Source organism: Chionomys nivalis, chromosome 18 (genome assembly GCF_950005125.1).
Source record: "Chionomys nivalis chromosome 18, mChiNiv1.1, whole genome shotgun sequence".
Classification (NCBI taxonomy): domain Eukaryota; kingdom Metazoa; phylum Chordata; class Mammalia; order Rodentia; family Cricetidae; genus Chionomys; species Chionomys nivalis.
Window position 1 is genome coordinate 53,114,823 of NC_080103.1, and position 17,633 is coordinate 53,132,455.

Here is a 17,633-nt window from a genome sequence, read left to right on the forward strand (position 1 = left end):
GCAGGCCAGAAGAGGGCACCAGACCTCATTACAGATGGTTGTGAGCCACCATGTGGTTGCTGGAAATTGAACTCAGGACCTTTGGAAGAGCAGGCAATGCTCTTAACCACTGAGCCATCTCTCCAGCCCCAATAATCCCATTTTATTGTCACTGTGTAATCACAAACTGTATCTATCCCACCAAAATTTCAGCTTTCAGAGTATGGGCTTTGCCCTTTTTTAAAAAAAGAAAAAAGAAAAAGAACTCTGTAGTCTGATCAAAGTAGGTTGGTATCCACCCCATGTTTGTGGAACTAAGCTGTTGATCACATAAGAAAGTGGATAGGAAACCATGACACAGACCAAAAGCATTGACGTAAAAGTAGTCAAATGTACTAGACCAAGTGGCCACAAATGTGCCGATTATCAAAGAATATTAAAGTGGCATAAAGAAATGAAATTGTGGCCTCTCAAGTGTCACCAAGGATGACATAGTGTGGCTTTGATGCATCAGCAGGTCCCAAGCCAGCTGTGCCCTGACGCACGAAAGCATGACAAGCCTCTCCGTTAGCTTCCCCAGCTTTGCCCTCCTGTTACACTTCACATCAGAAGACAGCAAAACTCAGCAGCCAGAGAAGGAAGGGATCGCTTCACCATCTGGGAAGCTGTGCTGCTGCTGCCGAACTCCTTGGCTGGGGCGACAGCAGCGTGAAAAAACTCTTTAACATGAGGAGTCGGGTGAGGGCTTGGGAAGTTAAGCGGCCTTCAGAGACAGCGGTGTAAATCCAGCTTCCATTGCTGTGACGGGTGCTTGAGGTGACCAGCTTGCAAAGCGAAGAGGTTCATTCTGGACCACAGTGTCTGAGGTCATGGTCCAGGATCAACGGGTTCATTTGGAGCCTCCCCCCATCATGATAGGAGTGTGTGCTGAGCAGACCTCTCTCACTCGTGGCTGGGTTGTAAAACAGAGGGAGAAGAGGGGACTGAGGTCCCCATATCTCCTTCAAGGGTGCACATCACAAAGTGGCCGGAAGATGCCCCCTTCTCCACTAAGCCTAACCTTGTAAGCCTTCTACTCCCTCCAAGTAGAACCACAGTCTGGAGACCAGGGGCTTTTGCAGGACATTCTGGATCCATAGTATAGCAAATAAGTAGTCACTGGTGACAGTGTACAACAGACGGAAGGTGGGGTAGGCATGCCAGCTATACCATGCTCCTCTACAGTCATGCCATCTGGCAGTCCATCAGACAGAAGCGGGGGGGGGGTTGCTGATAGAGGCAGGTGTATATTCTGCAGCAGCACAGCCCAGAGTCGTGCATCATGCTTCTCAAGCCCATTCGTAGCGTCAAGTGAAGAAGTGAAACCTAAATAACGTGGCTGAGAATGCCCAGCAGAAGTCTGCTGTGGGCAGGGTCCGCTAGAAAATACTGACGCCGAATAAAACCCAGGCCATCAGTTGCAGTAATAAGGTGAGCTGTTCTGAATGCAGCTTCCCAGGGCAATGCTCTGGGGTTTTATGTATAGTTTGTTTTTACTTTATGTTAGGGAACACTTTGGGGTTTGATTTTGTTTATATTAAGGCAAGAAAAAGAGCGCTGCTGTTAAAAGCTTTCCTGTGGTGATAAAAGTCTGTATTTGGGTTTGGAGTGTAGCCAGAATTGAAACCAATAAATGAGCTACTTTAGAGTAAAATAATAATATCATAGACTACGAGTTTTGTACCCAGTGTGCCAGGCACTGAGCTAGGGGTTTCCAATGCGTGGTCCCATTTGTGAATCACTGCGACAGAAATCCCCGCCCCTTTGCAGATCAGAAAACCAAGACTTTGGAGTCCAAAGTGCATCGCTCTTTCATGGCAGTATTCAAATCCCTGCTAAGGCCAGAGCTGCAGAGGGTTGAAGAGAAGGCTAGATGCTGTCAGTGTAGCCGGGTGGATGAGGGGGCGGAGTGAGATCTGTACAAGAGGTAGGAGAGGGTGATGAGGAAGGCGTGAAAGGAGCAGGCACTGAGAGAGAGGAAAGGAACTCCGGGCTGTCTGGGTCCTTGGGAGTAGCAGCCTGCCCCTAACCTACTCCCACTGTGTCGTCATGGCTGATGCCCTTTGTGCGGTTATGGGATGGGCAGTGTTCACTGTCCTAGACAAGATCTGGAGTCACGTAGGTGGCAAGTTGGGGGCAGTATGTGTGTGAGGGGGGTGTGATGTGCAGGATTATGCTGACTAGGTTAGCTGAAGTGGGAAGACCCACACTGACGGGCCTCGCCATTCCCTGGGTCTGGATTCATGGCTGTATAAAAGTAGAGTGTTAATAGCGCCAGCATCACCTGTGTCCCACTGCTGTGACTTCCCCTCTTGGTAAGCTGTAACCTCTTAGCCCTTTCTCCCTTAGGCTGCCTCTGTACCAGCGTCTCAGCACAGCAACAGGGAGGAGACTGGGGGGATTTTTGTTGCATTGGGTTGTTTTTGTTGGTGGTTTGTTTGGATGCATCGAGCCTTTTGGTTGAAAGTTGGTTTGTTTATTTTTAGTCAGTGAGGGGAGGAATCTTTCTGTGTAACCCTGGCAGGGCTAGAACTTCACAGGTAGCTTACACTGACATCAAACACACAATCCTCCTGTCTCATAACCCTGGCTCTGCCTCTAGAGTGCTAGGATTGACAAGAGACAAGGCATCCTGCCTTTGATGCCTCTTTGAGTCCTGTGAGGCATCCTACCAGACAGACCCACCTCCCTCTTGGTGTGGTACCTACTACAGGTTATCTCAAAGATGAAATTATGAGATGGCCTCATCACACAGCTTCTTGGAGCTGGGAGGAATAAAATCTGCAAGGTTCTAACATGAACGCGCCCCCTCGTTGTAGGGCTGGTGCTCTCTCTCTCTTCCTCTCTCTCTCTCTCTCTTCCTCTCTCTCTCTCTCTCTCTCTCTCTCTCTCTCTCTCTCTCTTCCTCTCTCCTCCTCCTCCTCCTCCTCCTCCTCCTCCTTCTCTCTCTCTCTCTCTCTCTCGGCTTTGTGGGAAAGATTGCTCTTTTATTTTGTGGGAACCCAGATGGAGTCTGTCTCACAGTTGTAAAACATGGAAATTTGTCTGAATTTTAGGAAAAGCAACAGCTTTTTCTGCTTGTGGGTCATATTCGCAGCTCAAGTGTCTGTCACTATGTACACACAGCTGGTATTTCACTGAGATAACAAAAGTCGTACCTGATACTTAGTGTGCAATCGATTACAGTTCTGTGTGGTAGGAGCTTCACCTGAGTAGTGGTCGGGGGGAGCTTAAGAAGTTGGTGGGAGCATGAATAAAACCCACTTTAAAGATGAGCAGAGGCTCAGAATGTGCACTAACCCAAACATGAGAGGCGGCTTAATGACTCAAAACCCTTGTCAGAGGGGCTGGAAAGATGGAAAGATGGCTCAGTGGTTCAGAGCGTGCTGGCCTTCCAGAGGTCCTGAGTTCAACTCCCAGCAACCATATGGTGGCTCACAATCATCTATAATGCGAGCTGATGCCATCTTCTGGCCTGCAGGTATACATGTGGACGGAATACTGTATACATAATAAATAAACTTTTTTTTTTAAAGTTCTTATCAGTCTTTAGAGTGGAGTTGGATCATAAACTAAGGTTTCTCTATTTTTCTCTTTTATTTATTTTGATTTCACTTTACATTCCATCCACAGTTCTCCCGCCCCTCCCCTGCCTCCTCAGCTCCCTCCCCCCCCCCCGCCCCCAGGCCACATCCTATCCACTCCTCTCAAAGAGTAAGGGCTCCCATGGGGAGTCAACAAAACCTGGCACATTAAGTTGAGGCAGGACCAAGTCCCTCCCCACTGCATTGAGGTTGAACATGGCATCCCACCATAGGGAATGGGCTCCAACAAGCTAGCTCATGCACCAGGGATGGATCAGGGGCCCCTCAGATAGTCCAAACTTTACCACCGTCTCCCACATGTAGAGAACCTGGTTCAGAACGTTGGAGGCTCCACGGCTGTCAGTCTAGGGTTCCCACCAGCTTGGTTCAGCTGTCTCCGTAGAGTGCCCCTTCATGACCTCCCTTGCTCAGATATTCCCTCCTCCCTCTCTTCGACTGATGATCTTCCCTTTTAATTTCTGATCTCGTGTGCTAGGGGAGCCCATTCATTTCAGCCTGAGGAATCCGTCCCACTTGTTCTGCCGGCTTCTCTGAGTAACTTGGAGTTCCACTACAGAGTTAGTGTCTGTGAAAGGTGGAGTGTTGGTTGTTTTTTTCTTTTTCCCCCTCCCGAGCGTAAATCAAATCAACATTAGCCAGGTCTGTGTCACCAGGCAACAAGCAGATTTTTTTAAGGTTCGAGATTGGATCTATTACTATAAAAGTTTCCCTTCTGTCATTACACTTAATGTTCCAGTGGCCCGAATAACTGGCTTGCTCCAGGCTGTGTGTCCGGGCTGTGCCGGAGCCACTGTAGGAGACTGTGTGTGCTCCCCTGGAAATCTGTGCCAGGAGAATTCAGTTCTCAATGGACAACCTGCAGGCTCTGCTATCTGTTTTGTTAGAAACCTCCCTGTGTTAGCATCCCAAACTTGATGCTGCACAGCCCTGCACCTCTCAAAACTATCTGCGTCATATTGAAATTTTTTTTAACTCTTGCTCATACAGTTGTCTCTGAAGTAATCTAGTGCTGTCTACATTATGATGTGGATATCAGTGTCTATCCCAGTGACTGGCCATAAAACAGAAACTGATTATTTTTTAACAGGTGCTTCCCTTGCCACAGTCCAGGTTTTTGTAATGTCAGTATACCTGGTTTCACGGTTCATTCTCTAAAGTCATTTTCCCTATAGAATTATCTTACCATAAGTGTCCAACAACTTCTTAACGCTACACATGAACTCAGAGTTTTCAAAGGAAAGAAATATGTTTATTACATGATCCTGACTGATTGCTTTTCAAAACCAGGAGAAAATAAAACCTCAATTTTGAACAACAGAGGACTTGCAAGGCGGCAGGCAGTTTTTGGAAACCAGTGTGTTGTGACAGTACCGTCCTTTTTTCTGTCCTTTAACTCTTACGAGTTTGAATAAAGTTCTGAGTTGAGATGCGCCATAATTACAAACAGGCTTTTCCGAGTGGAATCGATGTTGTTGCTGAATTCTCAGTTACTGAAACATGAAGTTCTAGAAGCGACAGTGTCCAGCAATAGAAACAGGGAAACCGGGGCCCGGTTCTCATGCCCTCTCTGGTTACACTCGGTGAATTTTCCACAGACTGAAGCTGACATCAGTGAGCGTAACCTGTGAGCATCCGGGTTCCCCGTCTCCCGAGTCATGGTACATGTTGCTTTGCCCCTGTTTGTATGCTATGACAATTCGCCTTCCTGGTAGAAGAAGTCACTGCAGTATTTACTGTAGAAAGGCCATTTTGTCCATGGAAATAATTTTTCTTGTTCTGAGTCACTCTGCTGTGGAAAGTTAGCCTGAGTTCCAGAACAAAGATGAGATGATGTGTTTACTTTGCTTTCTACCCTCTTCAGTGGTTTTGAATGCATGAATGTCAGCATTGTCAAAGTATTTCCATGTTTTTATTCACTTGGAAGCAACGTCTGTAGCAATGTCTCTTCACTGACAGCCTCTGCACTTTGGAACGACTGCCCAGTGCGATCTGAGCTCTTGCTTCTCACTGAGCCCTGTTCATGTCTTCTTAATGGATTCTTGACATTTTAAAGGTTGCAGAAACCTTCGGAAATATTGAAATTGCTTTTGCCAAGCTACTGGAGGATGTGGATTTAGTTGTAAGCCTCTGAGGACACACACCTGTATCCCAGTATTCAGAGACAGAAGTGTGAGGGTCATGAGTTCAGGGCCAACCTGAGTTACCTAGCGAAAGCTGTCTCAGAATAATTTTAAAAATTAAAAATAGAGTAAAACCTCCATAGTAATGTTTCCTGATGAGGCCTAGAGAAACTCCGTGACAGATAAATCCTAGACCCAGCGAGTCGCTGGCCTTCTTTTCCCAATAGTCTTTGGTTGGACAACAGCTATTGTATACGTTAATAATCTCTAGGGAACTAAGTTTTTTAAAACACAGAAATATGAATTTTAGCAACAGGACAGCTTATGTTTACTGAGAAGCTTTGGCTAAATGACATTTTAGATATTTCAAGGCAGCCAGTGGCTGTCCTTCCTCTGAACTGAAATGTCGAATTACCGGTCACCACTGTTCCTTCCATTACTGCTCTCAGTGCGCATAATTTTGATCATCTAACCTAGGCTTAAAATTAATTTCTTGCAAGGACAAGAGAACTGGGTAGGCCTCCCGTCTTCTTGGCTAATCAGCGTCCTAACCGGTCAGCCCTCAACAGTGTCCTAACTAGCTAACCTTCTTAGGCAAGAAGAGACTATAGTATTATTACTCAACCTTACATTTGAAGGAAATGGAACAGAATTGTTTTGTTTTTGAGACACTGTCACCTTCTATAGAGCAGGCTGGCCTTGAACTCACAGCAGCGTTCCTGAGTTGGCCTTTAACTGCCAGGACCGCAGGCATAGGCCACCACCTGCAACTCTTTAAACAAGTGCTTTCTAGCAAATAATTTCTCCTCTTAGAAATGATCGTGTCTGGTCCTGCTCTCTACTATATACTATACAATATCTACTTCTTATATCCACAAGACTGAGTGTGTGTATGTGTGTGTGTGCGCGCGCACGTGCACGCATGCGTCTGGGTATGTGATTCGGTGCTGAGTTGTGGAGAGTTGGCTTTTCACATTAGGAAGTGGTCAGTATTCACGTGAATTGTTTTCTTTTGAACAGGTTGACATGATGAAAGAGGCTCTGGAGAAACTTCAGCTCAACATCGTGGAGATGAAGGATGAGAACGCAACCTTAGATGGTGGTGATGTCTTATTCACAGGTATACGCATGTTGGTTTTCCATCCTAACACCTGACTCCCACTTGCTTGTTTCATTAACACGTTTCTTTAGTCATCAAATTAATGAATGATAAACACGGGATCTAAAGAAGTCCAGAAAGTCACAGTGAAGATGAAAGAGTGGTTCCATTTGGAGATAATCGCTGTAATGTAGAGATACATCTCATGCTTCCTTGCAATGCAGGTCCTTTTTACCAGAACATTCATGTGCATAATTGGTTATTCTTTATAGGGATATTATTGATATGTATCATGTTTTCTATAATTGAGTTTATATGTTTTTAGTATAGATAATAGTATTTTCATTGTGTAACTATAGACCGCATTTGCACTTCAAAATCTTTAATTCAAAATTAACATCATTTACAAGTAATTTCTTTCCAGATGGCAAGATGACTTCAAATAGATTTCTATGCAAATTGATTTGGCTTTGTGCCAGCATAACTCAGTGAAATATAAATGTTAGTATTATTATTGATCTAACCACTCAGGGTGAGTACCTGAGCTCTACTCCCCGGAACCCACAGAAAGTCAGAACCAGTACCCCACCTCTGTAGTCCCAGTGTGATGAGAAATGGAGATGGGAGAATCCCCAGAAGCCTGGGTGCTGGTAGGCCTGGCTTGCACAATGGTGAACAAGGGACCCTGCTTTATGCAGGGGGGTTAGTTCAAAGACCAGCAGCACCCAAAGGTTATCCTCTGATCTCCACATTTGCACCCCATTGTCTCCCCCCCGCCCCCTTCCATCTCTTCTTTTATAAAACATAAAATGTACCATTTTTCCCATTTTTAAGTGTAAAATTCCTGAAGCAGCGGTTATATTCCCAGTATATGCAAGTTTACCCCTCCATTAGGCAGAGCATGGTAACTAACAGATCCTGTAGCGCTTTCTGCGTGCTCTCTGCCCCGTCTTTCCATGAGTCAACGCTTCATTAATAATTTATCAGGAAATGGACAGACGGAGAGCTGCTTTCCAATCCCGCTTCCTGCCGGGAAATATGTCACTCACGAAAGCAGCTACTGGCAAAAAGTTGTTTCCAACTCGTTCCCTTGAATAGATAACATCAGTTTTCCCCTTTATTTATTTATTTATTTTGTGAAATATAGATTTCATATAGCTGAGTTATGAATGTGTGTACTGTTTAAAGACCAATAATAAAATTAAAATAAGTGCTTGCATGCCCACCCTTGGCTTATAAAACAGAATCCGCCAGGACCACAGAAACCCCATGTGGTCCCCTCTCCAGCCCCAGGGAGTCGTTCTCTTTACTGTCTGAAGATCATTTCCTGATCTTTCTTTGCAGTTTGTCTCAGTATATGTATTTCTAAGTTATATGGTATTTAATGTTGCTCTTCTTGTTAAGTTCCTATTGCTGCAACATCCATGATGGAAGTTGGGCGATGCAAATTGTAGGGTTTTCTATGTGGAGCAGACTTCTGTGGAAAGGAATGCCTCCAAATACTCATTTTACTAGTGGTGTGCAGTATGGCTGCTGTCTTCTGGGCTCGGGGATAAGGGCTGCTCTGTAAGGCCAACGCTTGGATTCTAGGTTATCGGGTGAACTCTCTCCCACTTTAGTATGATGATTTGAGGATTTTCCTTTTCCATCTCAACCTCTGATACTTGAGCAGTCATGCATATCAGGGATAAAGTCATTCTTCACTTCCATACAGTGTTGGATTTACTTTGCTAATACGTTTAAAGCTTTTGATTCCATGACCTATCCTCGTTCTTTCCTATTTTTCTCATCTGGTTTTGGTCGAACTGTTATATCACCCTCAAATATTGTGATGGGGGATACTTCATATGTTTCTCTGTTCTTGGAATCAATACGATTAATATTGCATAGCCCTTCACCTTGATAGGCAGATACATAAACAGCACTTCATTAGAGGGGAGACTTTAGCCAGATCTGGTTACTTTAATGATTATATAACTATTTAGGCTTTCCTGGGTCCATATTGGTAACCCCCATTTTCTGACTTTATCTCCTTTGCCTTTGTCTCCAAAGCTCATGGCCATCGCGACTGCACTCCTTTCCCCTTCGCTGTGCTTGCACCTGCCTCCCTCTGTTTCTTCCCCCTCCCTCCAAAACTTTGTCGATTTTTATTCTTCTTTTCAGAGGACTGAATATTTGCTTTTGTGAACCCTTTCTCTTGTGTTCCTATTATCTCTTTGCTTCTTTTAAATGTCTTAATTTATACTCTCTCCTTTTCCCCTGCATAATGAATACACATTTTATCTTACTGATTTTGAAATGTACACTTCTCTAATGTGCGGATTTCCCTTCAAATACCACTTTGAATTGAATCTTTTTTCCTTCTCTGTTTTCTGGGTTTTGTTTGTTTAAGACAATGTTTCATGTAGCCCAAGCTAGCTTCAGATTCGCTGTATAGTTGATGATGATCCTGAATTCCCAGTCCTTCTCCTCCACCTCCCCAGTGCTAGAATTACAGACTTGCTCTACCACATCCAGTGAGAATCTCTAGTTAATATGAGTATTTCTAATGTCATTGAGTTCTAAATGTTTTCTAAATTTCTGTTATGATTTAACTGTTAATGCATTAATCAGTCATAATTGATTTATTTTTAATGTGACAATTTTTATAAGTTTGGAGACTACCAGGTCTACTATAGCTGTAGAATAAAAAGTAATTAGCTTATATTTCCTTTATGGGTTATATTTCAAGTGGATCAGTTTTTTTTTCTTCTTAGAATTCTCAATGTAAATGCAGATCTCTAATTTAAAAAGTGGATCTGTGCTCAGGCATCAGTGGAGACTCAGTGGGAACCATAAAGGAGGAATTAGGCCATTGTCACTGAACCCCCTTGCTCATCCCACCTCACTGAAATATCTGTGGCCACTGGTCACATGCCTTGTGTGAAGCAATGAGCATATGGACCCCTCTGGAAAAAGAGAAAACATAACTGTCTTTTAGGGATATCAATTTACTGATAATACAAAGAGTAAAGGAGCCATGTAAGTGCTAAATGCTGTTAGGGGGCCATCAGCCAAACCTGGATGGTACGATTATTGCCCTGAGGAATTCTCCTGTCAGTGAATGTGGTAGGAAAGGAAAGAAAATGTGATTATTTATTTATTTAATTACTTTTTACATTTTGTGGGGTTTTTAGATTTTTCATACATCAATGTATTTTGATCATATCCTTTCCCTCCCCCAAAACCTCCCAGAATTATTTAATTATCACTATTTAACATGTATGGGTTTTTTTTTTTTTTTTTTTTTTTTTTGCATCCATGCCTGTGTACCACATGCAGGCCTGGTAACTACGGAGACCATTAGAGGACATTGGCTTCCCTAGAACCATTTTGTTGGTACTTCTTGAGCAAAGCATCCCTGTCAAGTCTAGAAAACACTATCTCCCAACAGGCATCCTATTCCTCTGGCTCTTACAGTCTTTCCAGCCCATCTTCTGAGATGTTCCTTGAGCCGTAGGTATAGGGGTTGTGTTGTAGATTTATAGTCATCTTAAGGGGCAGTGAAGGAGCAGTGAGTCCCCTTATATATCTGGACAGCCACCACCAGACACCACCGGACATCACCAGACATATTTCGTCTTCCTGACGAAATTCCATCCCCATTCAGCAACCTCTACCCATTTACTCCTTCCCCCAACTCCTAAAAACTTTCATGCTGATTTCTAGACCTGAGTTTGAAAGGTTTATTTAAGGTCAGTCGTTTAATTGGTTTTTTGGAAGGAGAGCAGTTGTCTCTTTGGGGGAACTCTCTCAGTGGAGAAGAGAACTGTGTGCTGCTCGGAGGTCTTTATTATAGGTGGAGAAACGGGGTACATCTCAGGGTCACCAACTCATTATATTCCATCACATCTCTTACAGGCAGAGAATTTTTTGTGGGCCTTTCCAAAAGGACAAACCAGCGAGGCGCTGAAATATTGGCTGATACTTTTAAGGTAGGTGAAGGATCGTTTATGCCTGTCTCAGAGTAATTGCTTAATAAATATTCATGGCCCCATTGAGTCAATATGTCATGAGTAATTGTGTTTATATTTCACCCGCTTTAAAAAATTATTCTTAGTATTTGTACATTTGCTAGACGTTTTAGAGTCTATTAAATTCAAATTTCTCAATAATTAGGACCCATTGAGCTCTCTCAGGAACAAGAGAGTTAGTGTGTTCACCTCCTGGCTTTTCCTACGGTGTAATCATAAAGACACTAGCGCATGCCCCTGACAAAAACCACTTTAGAAAATAAAAGCTGAAGATGCAGATATGTCCGATAGGAAATGTGATTTTCAGATTATAGTGTGCAATCTCCTCTACTGGGTGATTGCTGTGTACTGGGGACTATGCAAAGTGTCTCACGTGCTTTCCATCAAGGTCATTTACTGCTGGCAGATTCCCCAGCCTGCTTGGGAAAAGATACAGATACCCTTCCCTCAAGGTCCCTTACTGCTCATAGGAAGAAGGGTTCACCAGTCTGTTTGGTAAAGGATATAAATGCACGCATGCGCACACACACACACACATATACACACACACACACACACACACACACACACACACACGCAGACAGGCACCTCTCCCTGTCTCAGAATCCACAAGGGATTCAAACAACCCTTCCAGAATAACCTGCCCCACAGGCCAAGGAACTAGCAAAGTTGGTGGCAGGGTTAAACTCTGGAAGGAAACTGCTTTCTTCTTACAAGCAGTAATGTCAATGCCTGTGAGTCAATCCCCCTGCCTCCCCATCCCCACCCCTGGGATAGGCCGCCTTCAGAAGAGCAAGTGAGGTTCTGACTGTTTGTAATCAGTCTTGGCAATTACTCTGCAGTAACAGCCCACTCGTCTTTCTGTCTGTCTGTTCGCACAGGACTATGCCGTCTCCACAGTCCCTGTGGCCGATTCTTTGCATCTGAAGAGCTTCTGCAGCATGGCTGGACCCAACCTGATTGCGATAGGGTCCAGTGAATCTGCTCAGAAGGCCCTCAAGGTAAGCACAAGTCTGTGCCTCTAGGGAAGGCAAGCTGTGCCTGGCCGCAGCTAGACACCAGGCAGGGGTGGCGAGGGCTGACCGAATTGGCACCTGAGACACCTGTGGTGTGCACTGTCCACTCTGGTCCTCATTAGGAGCTAAGAACCCCCGAGTGTGGAAAGGGTTCTTGGGAGGTCAGTCATTCTGTATCCCTCATCAGGCTTCCTCACATGGCCAGGTTTCTAGATGACACGCACCAAATTTATCATTTCTAGCCAGGGACCTTTGCAGTGTTCCCTTTCCCACAAGGAGGGGAGCTGCTCCATCCGGGGCTCATTACAATATGCTCATCCTGTTGTGCCTACGCTGCAGCATCTTGACCTTCTAGAAAGCTGTGACTCAGAAGAACCTAGAGAGCCTGCTGCCTTCTCTTTTATTTAGATTGATAAACTTGGCACAGAAAATGCCCTCCTCTCCTAGGTGAAGCTCGAAAAGCACAGGAAGACCATGGCGGTCTGAGGTCCCAGAGCTCGATCTGTAGTAAAGTCCTGGATGACGAGGGCTTTCCACCGTTGCCATGTTTTCCCTTTGATAACACATCTCTAGTCTGCAGCTCCAGCGCTGGGAGATAATTCACAGGCTCTGGAAGGGCAGAGATCAGGCCTTACTCTCCTTTACGGAGCCTGAATATATATACTCCTGGTTGGGGATGAGGTGGCATTGTCTCCTCTGCGCTGATAAGCCAGATGGAGTACTTTGCCAAGGTCACAAGACTGGCACTAAGTGGTCTGGCACTAAAGGCCCTCTCTGAGGTGGCCCTTTATGTCAACATGCATGATTCATGTATGAATCAAAACCCATAGATTGCTCAAGCAAAGGGAGCGAGGGCAACCTGTGTACCCCGATATATGCCATGGATTGCTTTGCTCTTCCGTGTCTTTCCTCCTCTTCCTCAGCGAGCCCAGGTGCAGCATAACTAGGAAGCGATGGTTGCCTTGAGCAGTTTCCCCTCTGTGGAATCTGCAGCTCACCAGCCTTTTTCTCTTTTCTCCCTAACTGTATCTGTGATAGCATTCAGGTCCGGGGCTTTTAATAGCTGTTGCTGAATTATCTGCTGGACTTGATTTCTGTCAGAATGGCTCCCTCTGCTCTCCTGTAGAGTCTACCTTTTGTTTATCTTCATCTGAAGAACTAAGTTGGCTTTCTATGTATAGGAGAAAGATAGCATCTCCAAAGAAAGCATTTGATGAACGGTACCATCCAGGGGACCAGGGAAGATGGTATTTCTCCTTGGGGAGTAACTGTGGTATCTGTCCATGAGAGCCAAGTTGGTTTGTATGTGTTTAGAATCGATTATAAAGGAAAGGGAACTCAAGCTGGCTTGAACCCTGCCTTTGTGTAAGTGAACACAAATAACCCCTTCTAGATAAAGTAGACTAGGTCCCCTATTCCTGCGGCATGGCAATCACTGCTTCAACGGGTGTCGACTGTCTGGAGAAAGTGACACCACAAAGTGGAAGGTAATATGATATAGTATGAAATTCTAATTGACTCAGAGGTCAGAGTAAAGCAAAGGGCTCCCTAATAGCTAATCAGAGAAAGCCCTCTGGGGAAACATGGGACTAGAAGTAGGTCAAAAACAACGGGGAGCATTTGTCAGGGTGGGATTCAGTGAGCAAGGGCTCCAGGTGGGGACACAGAGCAAAGCGTGCTCAGGAGATGTGAGCTACTTGCCAGCCTCTGGCTAGAGCAGGTGGAATCTACAGATGCTGTATTTAAAGATGAGGAAGACAGAGTCGTCATGCAAAGAGTCTGGGTACCTGTACACCTCTGAGTAGAACGATCATTCCTTCAGAGATGCTGGGCCCACACTCCTCTCTCCAAACATGATACTCGTTGATATTGCAGAAGAAAAGGAGCACTGAGAAGCTATCAAAATCAAACAACCAAAAAGTGGGCTCACATCCCAATTTCCATTGTATGTCTTGATGTGTGTTCCATTTTCCTTCGTCCTTCCCTTCCCATTGACAAGTTCTGTAAGATGGCATCTCTTAGAACATTCTAGAGAGACTTCATAGGCCTTCCTGCCGAACTCCTCTGAGTATGAACAATGATGGCCATTCTTCACCTAAAACCTCCCATGTCAGAAGCTATAAATAGCCCCTGCGAGCGCCAGCGGCACTCTTTGGAGGTCATTTTTTTCCATCAGCAAATGTACTGCCTCAACCACGGGCCCATGGAGTAGGCGAGTGCCCACCTGTCATATTCCTAACATCAAAAAAATACCTTTTTACTTTGTAGTGAGAGCATGACAAACTCAGCGGGAAAATAATGAGCTTTTCCCACAGGGGATGGTCTAGGGTCAGACGCAGGTGGTCAGTGACATCACAGGGAAGTGACCTGAGATGCTCATTTAGCTGAGCACAGCTTGGTTCCTGTGTAAGGCTGCCAGTAAACCTGAGAAAGGGCAAGCCCTCCTGCTGACATGGGGATGTGCAGGAAGAACCATAGAAACACGTGTCATTTACAAAAGCAGGAGCGTTGCCAGACTGATGCTCCCCACATTTTAGGTGAAATACTGAGGTTGGATGAAATAAATATTTTGAGCTGTATCTTATGCCACAAGGATCTAATTTCTTGGATCTTGAATCCCCTTTCCTTGATGTCGCACTGTGTTCATCGGCCTGCAGGTGCCGTGACAAATGCCTCAGATAAATCAGCTCAAAAGGGCTAACAAGGGTTTAGTGGCTTCCGTCACTTGACCTATGGCAATCCAGTACCATGAAGAGGAGGACACAATGCAACACAGCCACTCACCTCAGAGCAGTAGGGAAGCTGGGAAGGAAGGGGACTGAGGACCCAGGGTCTCCCACAAAAGCACTTAGAGTGATACAGCATACTCCCACTGGACCCCACACCCTAAAAGTTCCACCCCTTCCCTGTGGTGCCACAGGCTGGTAGTCAAGTCTCTGATACATGAGCCTTTGGGGGACACCCAGAATCAAAGCACAGCTCCTGACCTACTCAGTGGCCATTTTTTTTAACTTTATTTTTTATTTTTTTATTGGTTTTTTATTGATTTTATTGAGCTCTACATTTTTCTCAGCTCCCTTCCCTTCCTCTCCCCTCCCCTTTTACCCTCTCCCAAGGTCCCCATGCTCCCAATTTACTCAGGAGATCTTGTCTTTTTCTACTTCCCATGTGGATTAGAGCTATGTAAGTCTCTCTTATGGTCCTCATTGTTGTCTGTGATTGTGATTTGTAGGCTGGTTTTCTTTGCTTTATGTTTAAAAATTATTTATGAGTGAACACATGTGATAAATGTCTTTCTGGGTCTGGGTTACCTCACTCAATATGATGTTTTCTAGCTCCAACCATTTGCCTGCAAAATTCAAGATGTCATTTTTTTCTGCTGTGTAGTGCTCCATTGTGTAAATGTACCACATTTTCCTTATCCATCCTTCAGTCAGGGGCATTTAGGTTGTTTCCAGGTTCTGGCTGTGACAAACAATGCTGCTATGAACATAGTTGAGCACATGTCCTTGTGGTATGCTTGAACATCCTTTGGATATATACCCAAAAGTGGTATTACTGGGTCTTGAGGAAGGTTGTTTCCTAATTTTCTGAGAAATCACCGCACTGACATCCAAAACAGCTGTACCAATTTGTACTCCCACCAGCAATGCAGAAGGGTTCCCTTTACCACACATCCTCTCCAGCATAAGTTGTCATCAGTGTTTTTGATCTTGGCCATTCTTACAGGTGTAAGATGGAATCTCAGAGTTGTTTTGATTTGCATTTCTCTGATGATTAAGGACGTCAAACATTTCCTTAAGTGTCTTTCAGTCATTTTAGATTGCTCTGTTGAGAGTTCTCTGTTTAGGTCTGTACTCCATTTTTTTTATTGGATTATTTGTTCTTTTTATGACCAATTTCTTGATTTTTTTTTTTTTTTGTATATTTTGGAGATCAGACCTCCATCTGATGTGGGGTTGGTGAAGATCTTTTCCCATTCTGTAGGCTGCCGTTTTGTCTTGTTGACCGTGTCCTTTGCTTTACAGAAGATTTTCAGTTTCAGGAGGTCCCATTTATTATTTCTCTCAGTGTCAGTGCTACGGAGGTTATATTTAGGCATGTGCCAGTGCATTCAAGTGTACTTCCCACTTTCTCTTCTATGAGGTTCAGTGTGGCTGGCTTTATGTTGAGGTCTTTGATCCATTTGGACTTGAGTTTTGTGCATGGTGATAGATATGGGTCTATTTTCATTCCTCTACATGTTGATATCCAGTTATGCCAGCACCACTTTTTAAATATGCTTTCTTTTTTCCTTTTGATATCTTTTGCTTCTTTGTCAAACATCAGGTGTTCATAGGTGTGTGGATTGATATCCGGGTCTTCTATTCGGTTCCATTGGTCCTCCTGTCTGTTCTTATGCCAGTGCCATGCTGTTCTCAGTACTGTAGCTCTGTAGTACAGTTTAATCAATGGCCATTCTTTTTCTACTGGAAAACCTTTTCTAACTATCTTTTTATCAGAGATTGGTTCTGCTAATCTCCCTAGCCTCTCCTTTTGCCAATTATTTACTACTATGTATGTATGTGTGTACTTACTTTCTTTTTCCAGTATCCAGAATTTGACTAGTTTCAAGAGAAGGTATGAATTTGGCTCCAAGTACCATTTTCCTCACCAACCTTGCCATCTCTGTTATTGTCTTGGTGAAGAAGCCATGGCCACTTCAGTATTTCTTTAAAGGACGTATCATTCAAACAGAGGTGGATCATACACACCAAAAACCTGCCTCTCTGATATGTTTCCTTCTGCGTCTGAAGCCTCTTTTTTACATATTTATGAAAATCTGAGACCCCAGGCATTTTTGAAATATATCTGAAACATTTTGCCATGGCTTCCTATCTAATCTTGGTTAGTGAAGTGGGTTCTGATGAATATGGTCATCATATATATCCAGGTTGCAGTGAAACTGAGATCTTGGCTTGAACTAACCTCTTCTTTCTATAGTTTAACTTGGGTGAGATGGGGCAGTTGCTCTGCCTTTGATCACTGCGGGGATAACAGCACTGGAAAGGAAGGGCCCTTGTCCAAAGAGAGCCTGCCGGTCTTCTTTATAAATTTTAGTTCATACTCATCTTTACTGTTAGAAAAGTCGTTCATTTGTGTCTGACTGGTGGATCAAGCAGTGTCTGTGATCTATATTCTTTAATAGCCTGTTGGAATTTACTGAGGCTAGAGGCTTTAAATCTGGGCTTCTTCTCCTCCAGTAAAAGATCTGAATACAAGAAGGGACACCCATAAAGGGACATCTCAAATGGATGGAGGCCCATTCATATAGAATTTTAGGGAACATTAGGCCGTGTCTAAGAACCCAAAGTCCACAGTGACATGCTAGTCCTTCAGGCCCTGTTTCCTGGTGTTGGGTGCTAGAAGAGCCTTAATGGCTTCAGTATCATCACTGTCACTCTAGGTGTTGTACATCTTGGGGGTCTGCTTGAACTGCATTGGGTCCTGTGAGGCAGGAGAAACCAACGAGTATAAATCCACTGCGCACTGTCTATCCCTTTGAGTCATTCTAGATCTCTCAGAATTACTAGTGTTTGCCCACAGTAACACTGGCATACGTCCAAGGAAGCTCATAAATTTGGGGAAGATGTTGAAAAACCCTCAAAGTAGTTCTCAAGATCATCAAAGAAACAACAGCTCAAAAAAAAAAAAAAAGGAAGGAAGGGGAGAGGGAGGAAAGAAAAGAAATAACCACTCTAAGTAGTGGTGGCTCATGCCTT

General features: G+C 44.3%; 1 protein-coding gene across 1 annotated transcript in view; it reads left to right on the forward strand.

The window, feature by feature from the left end:
* Ddah1 (dimethylarginine dimethylaminohydrolase 1) overlaps positions 1-17,633 on the forward strand; it is a 128,646-nt gene that overhangs the window by 82,856 nt on the left and 28,157 nt on the right. Inside the window, exons 2-4 of the mRNA XM_057794180.1 lie at positions 6,764-6,863; positions 10,743-10,816; positions 11,737-11,856. Coding sequence (XP_057650163.1) covers positions 6,764-6,863; positions 10,743-10,816; positions 11,737-11,856 — 294 coding nt within the window. The remainder of the gene's footprint in view (positions 1-6,763; positions 6,864-10,742; positions 10,817-11,736; positions 11,857-17,633) is intronic.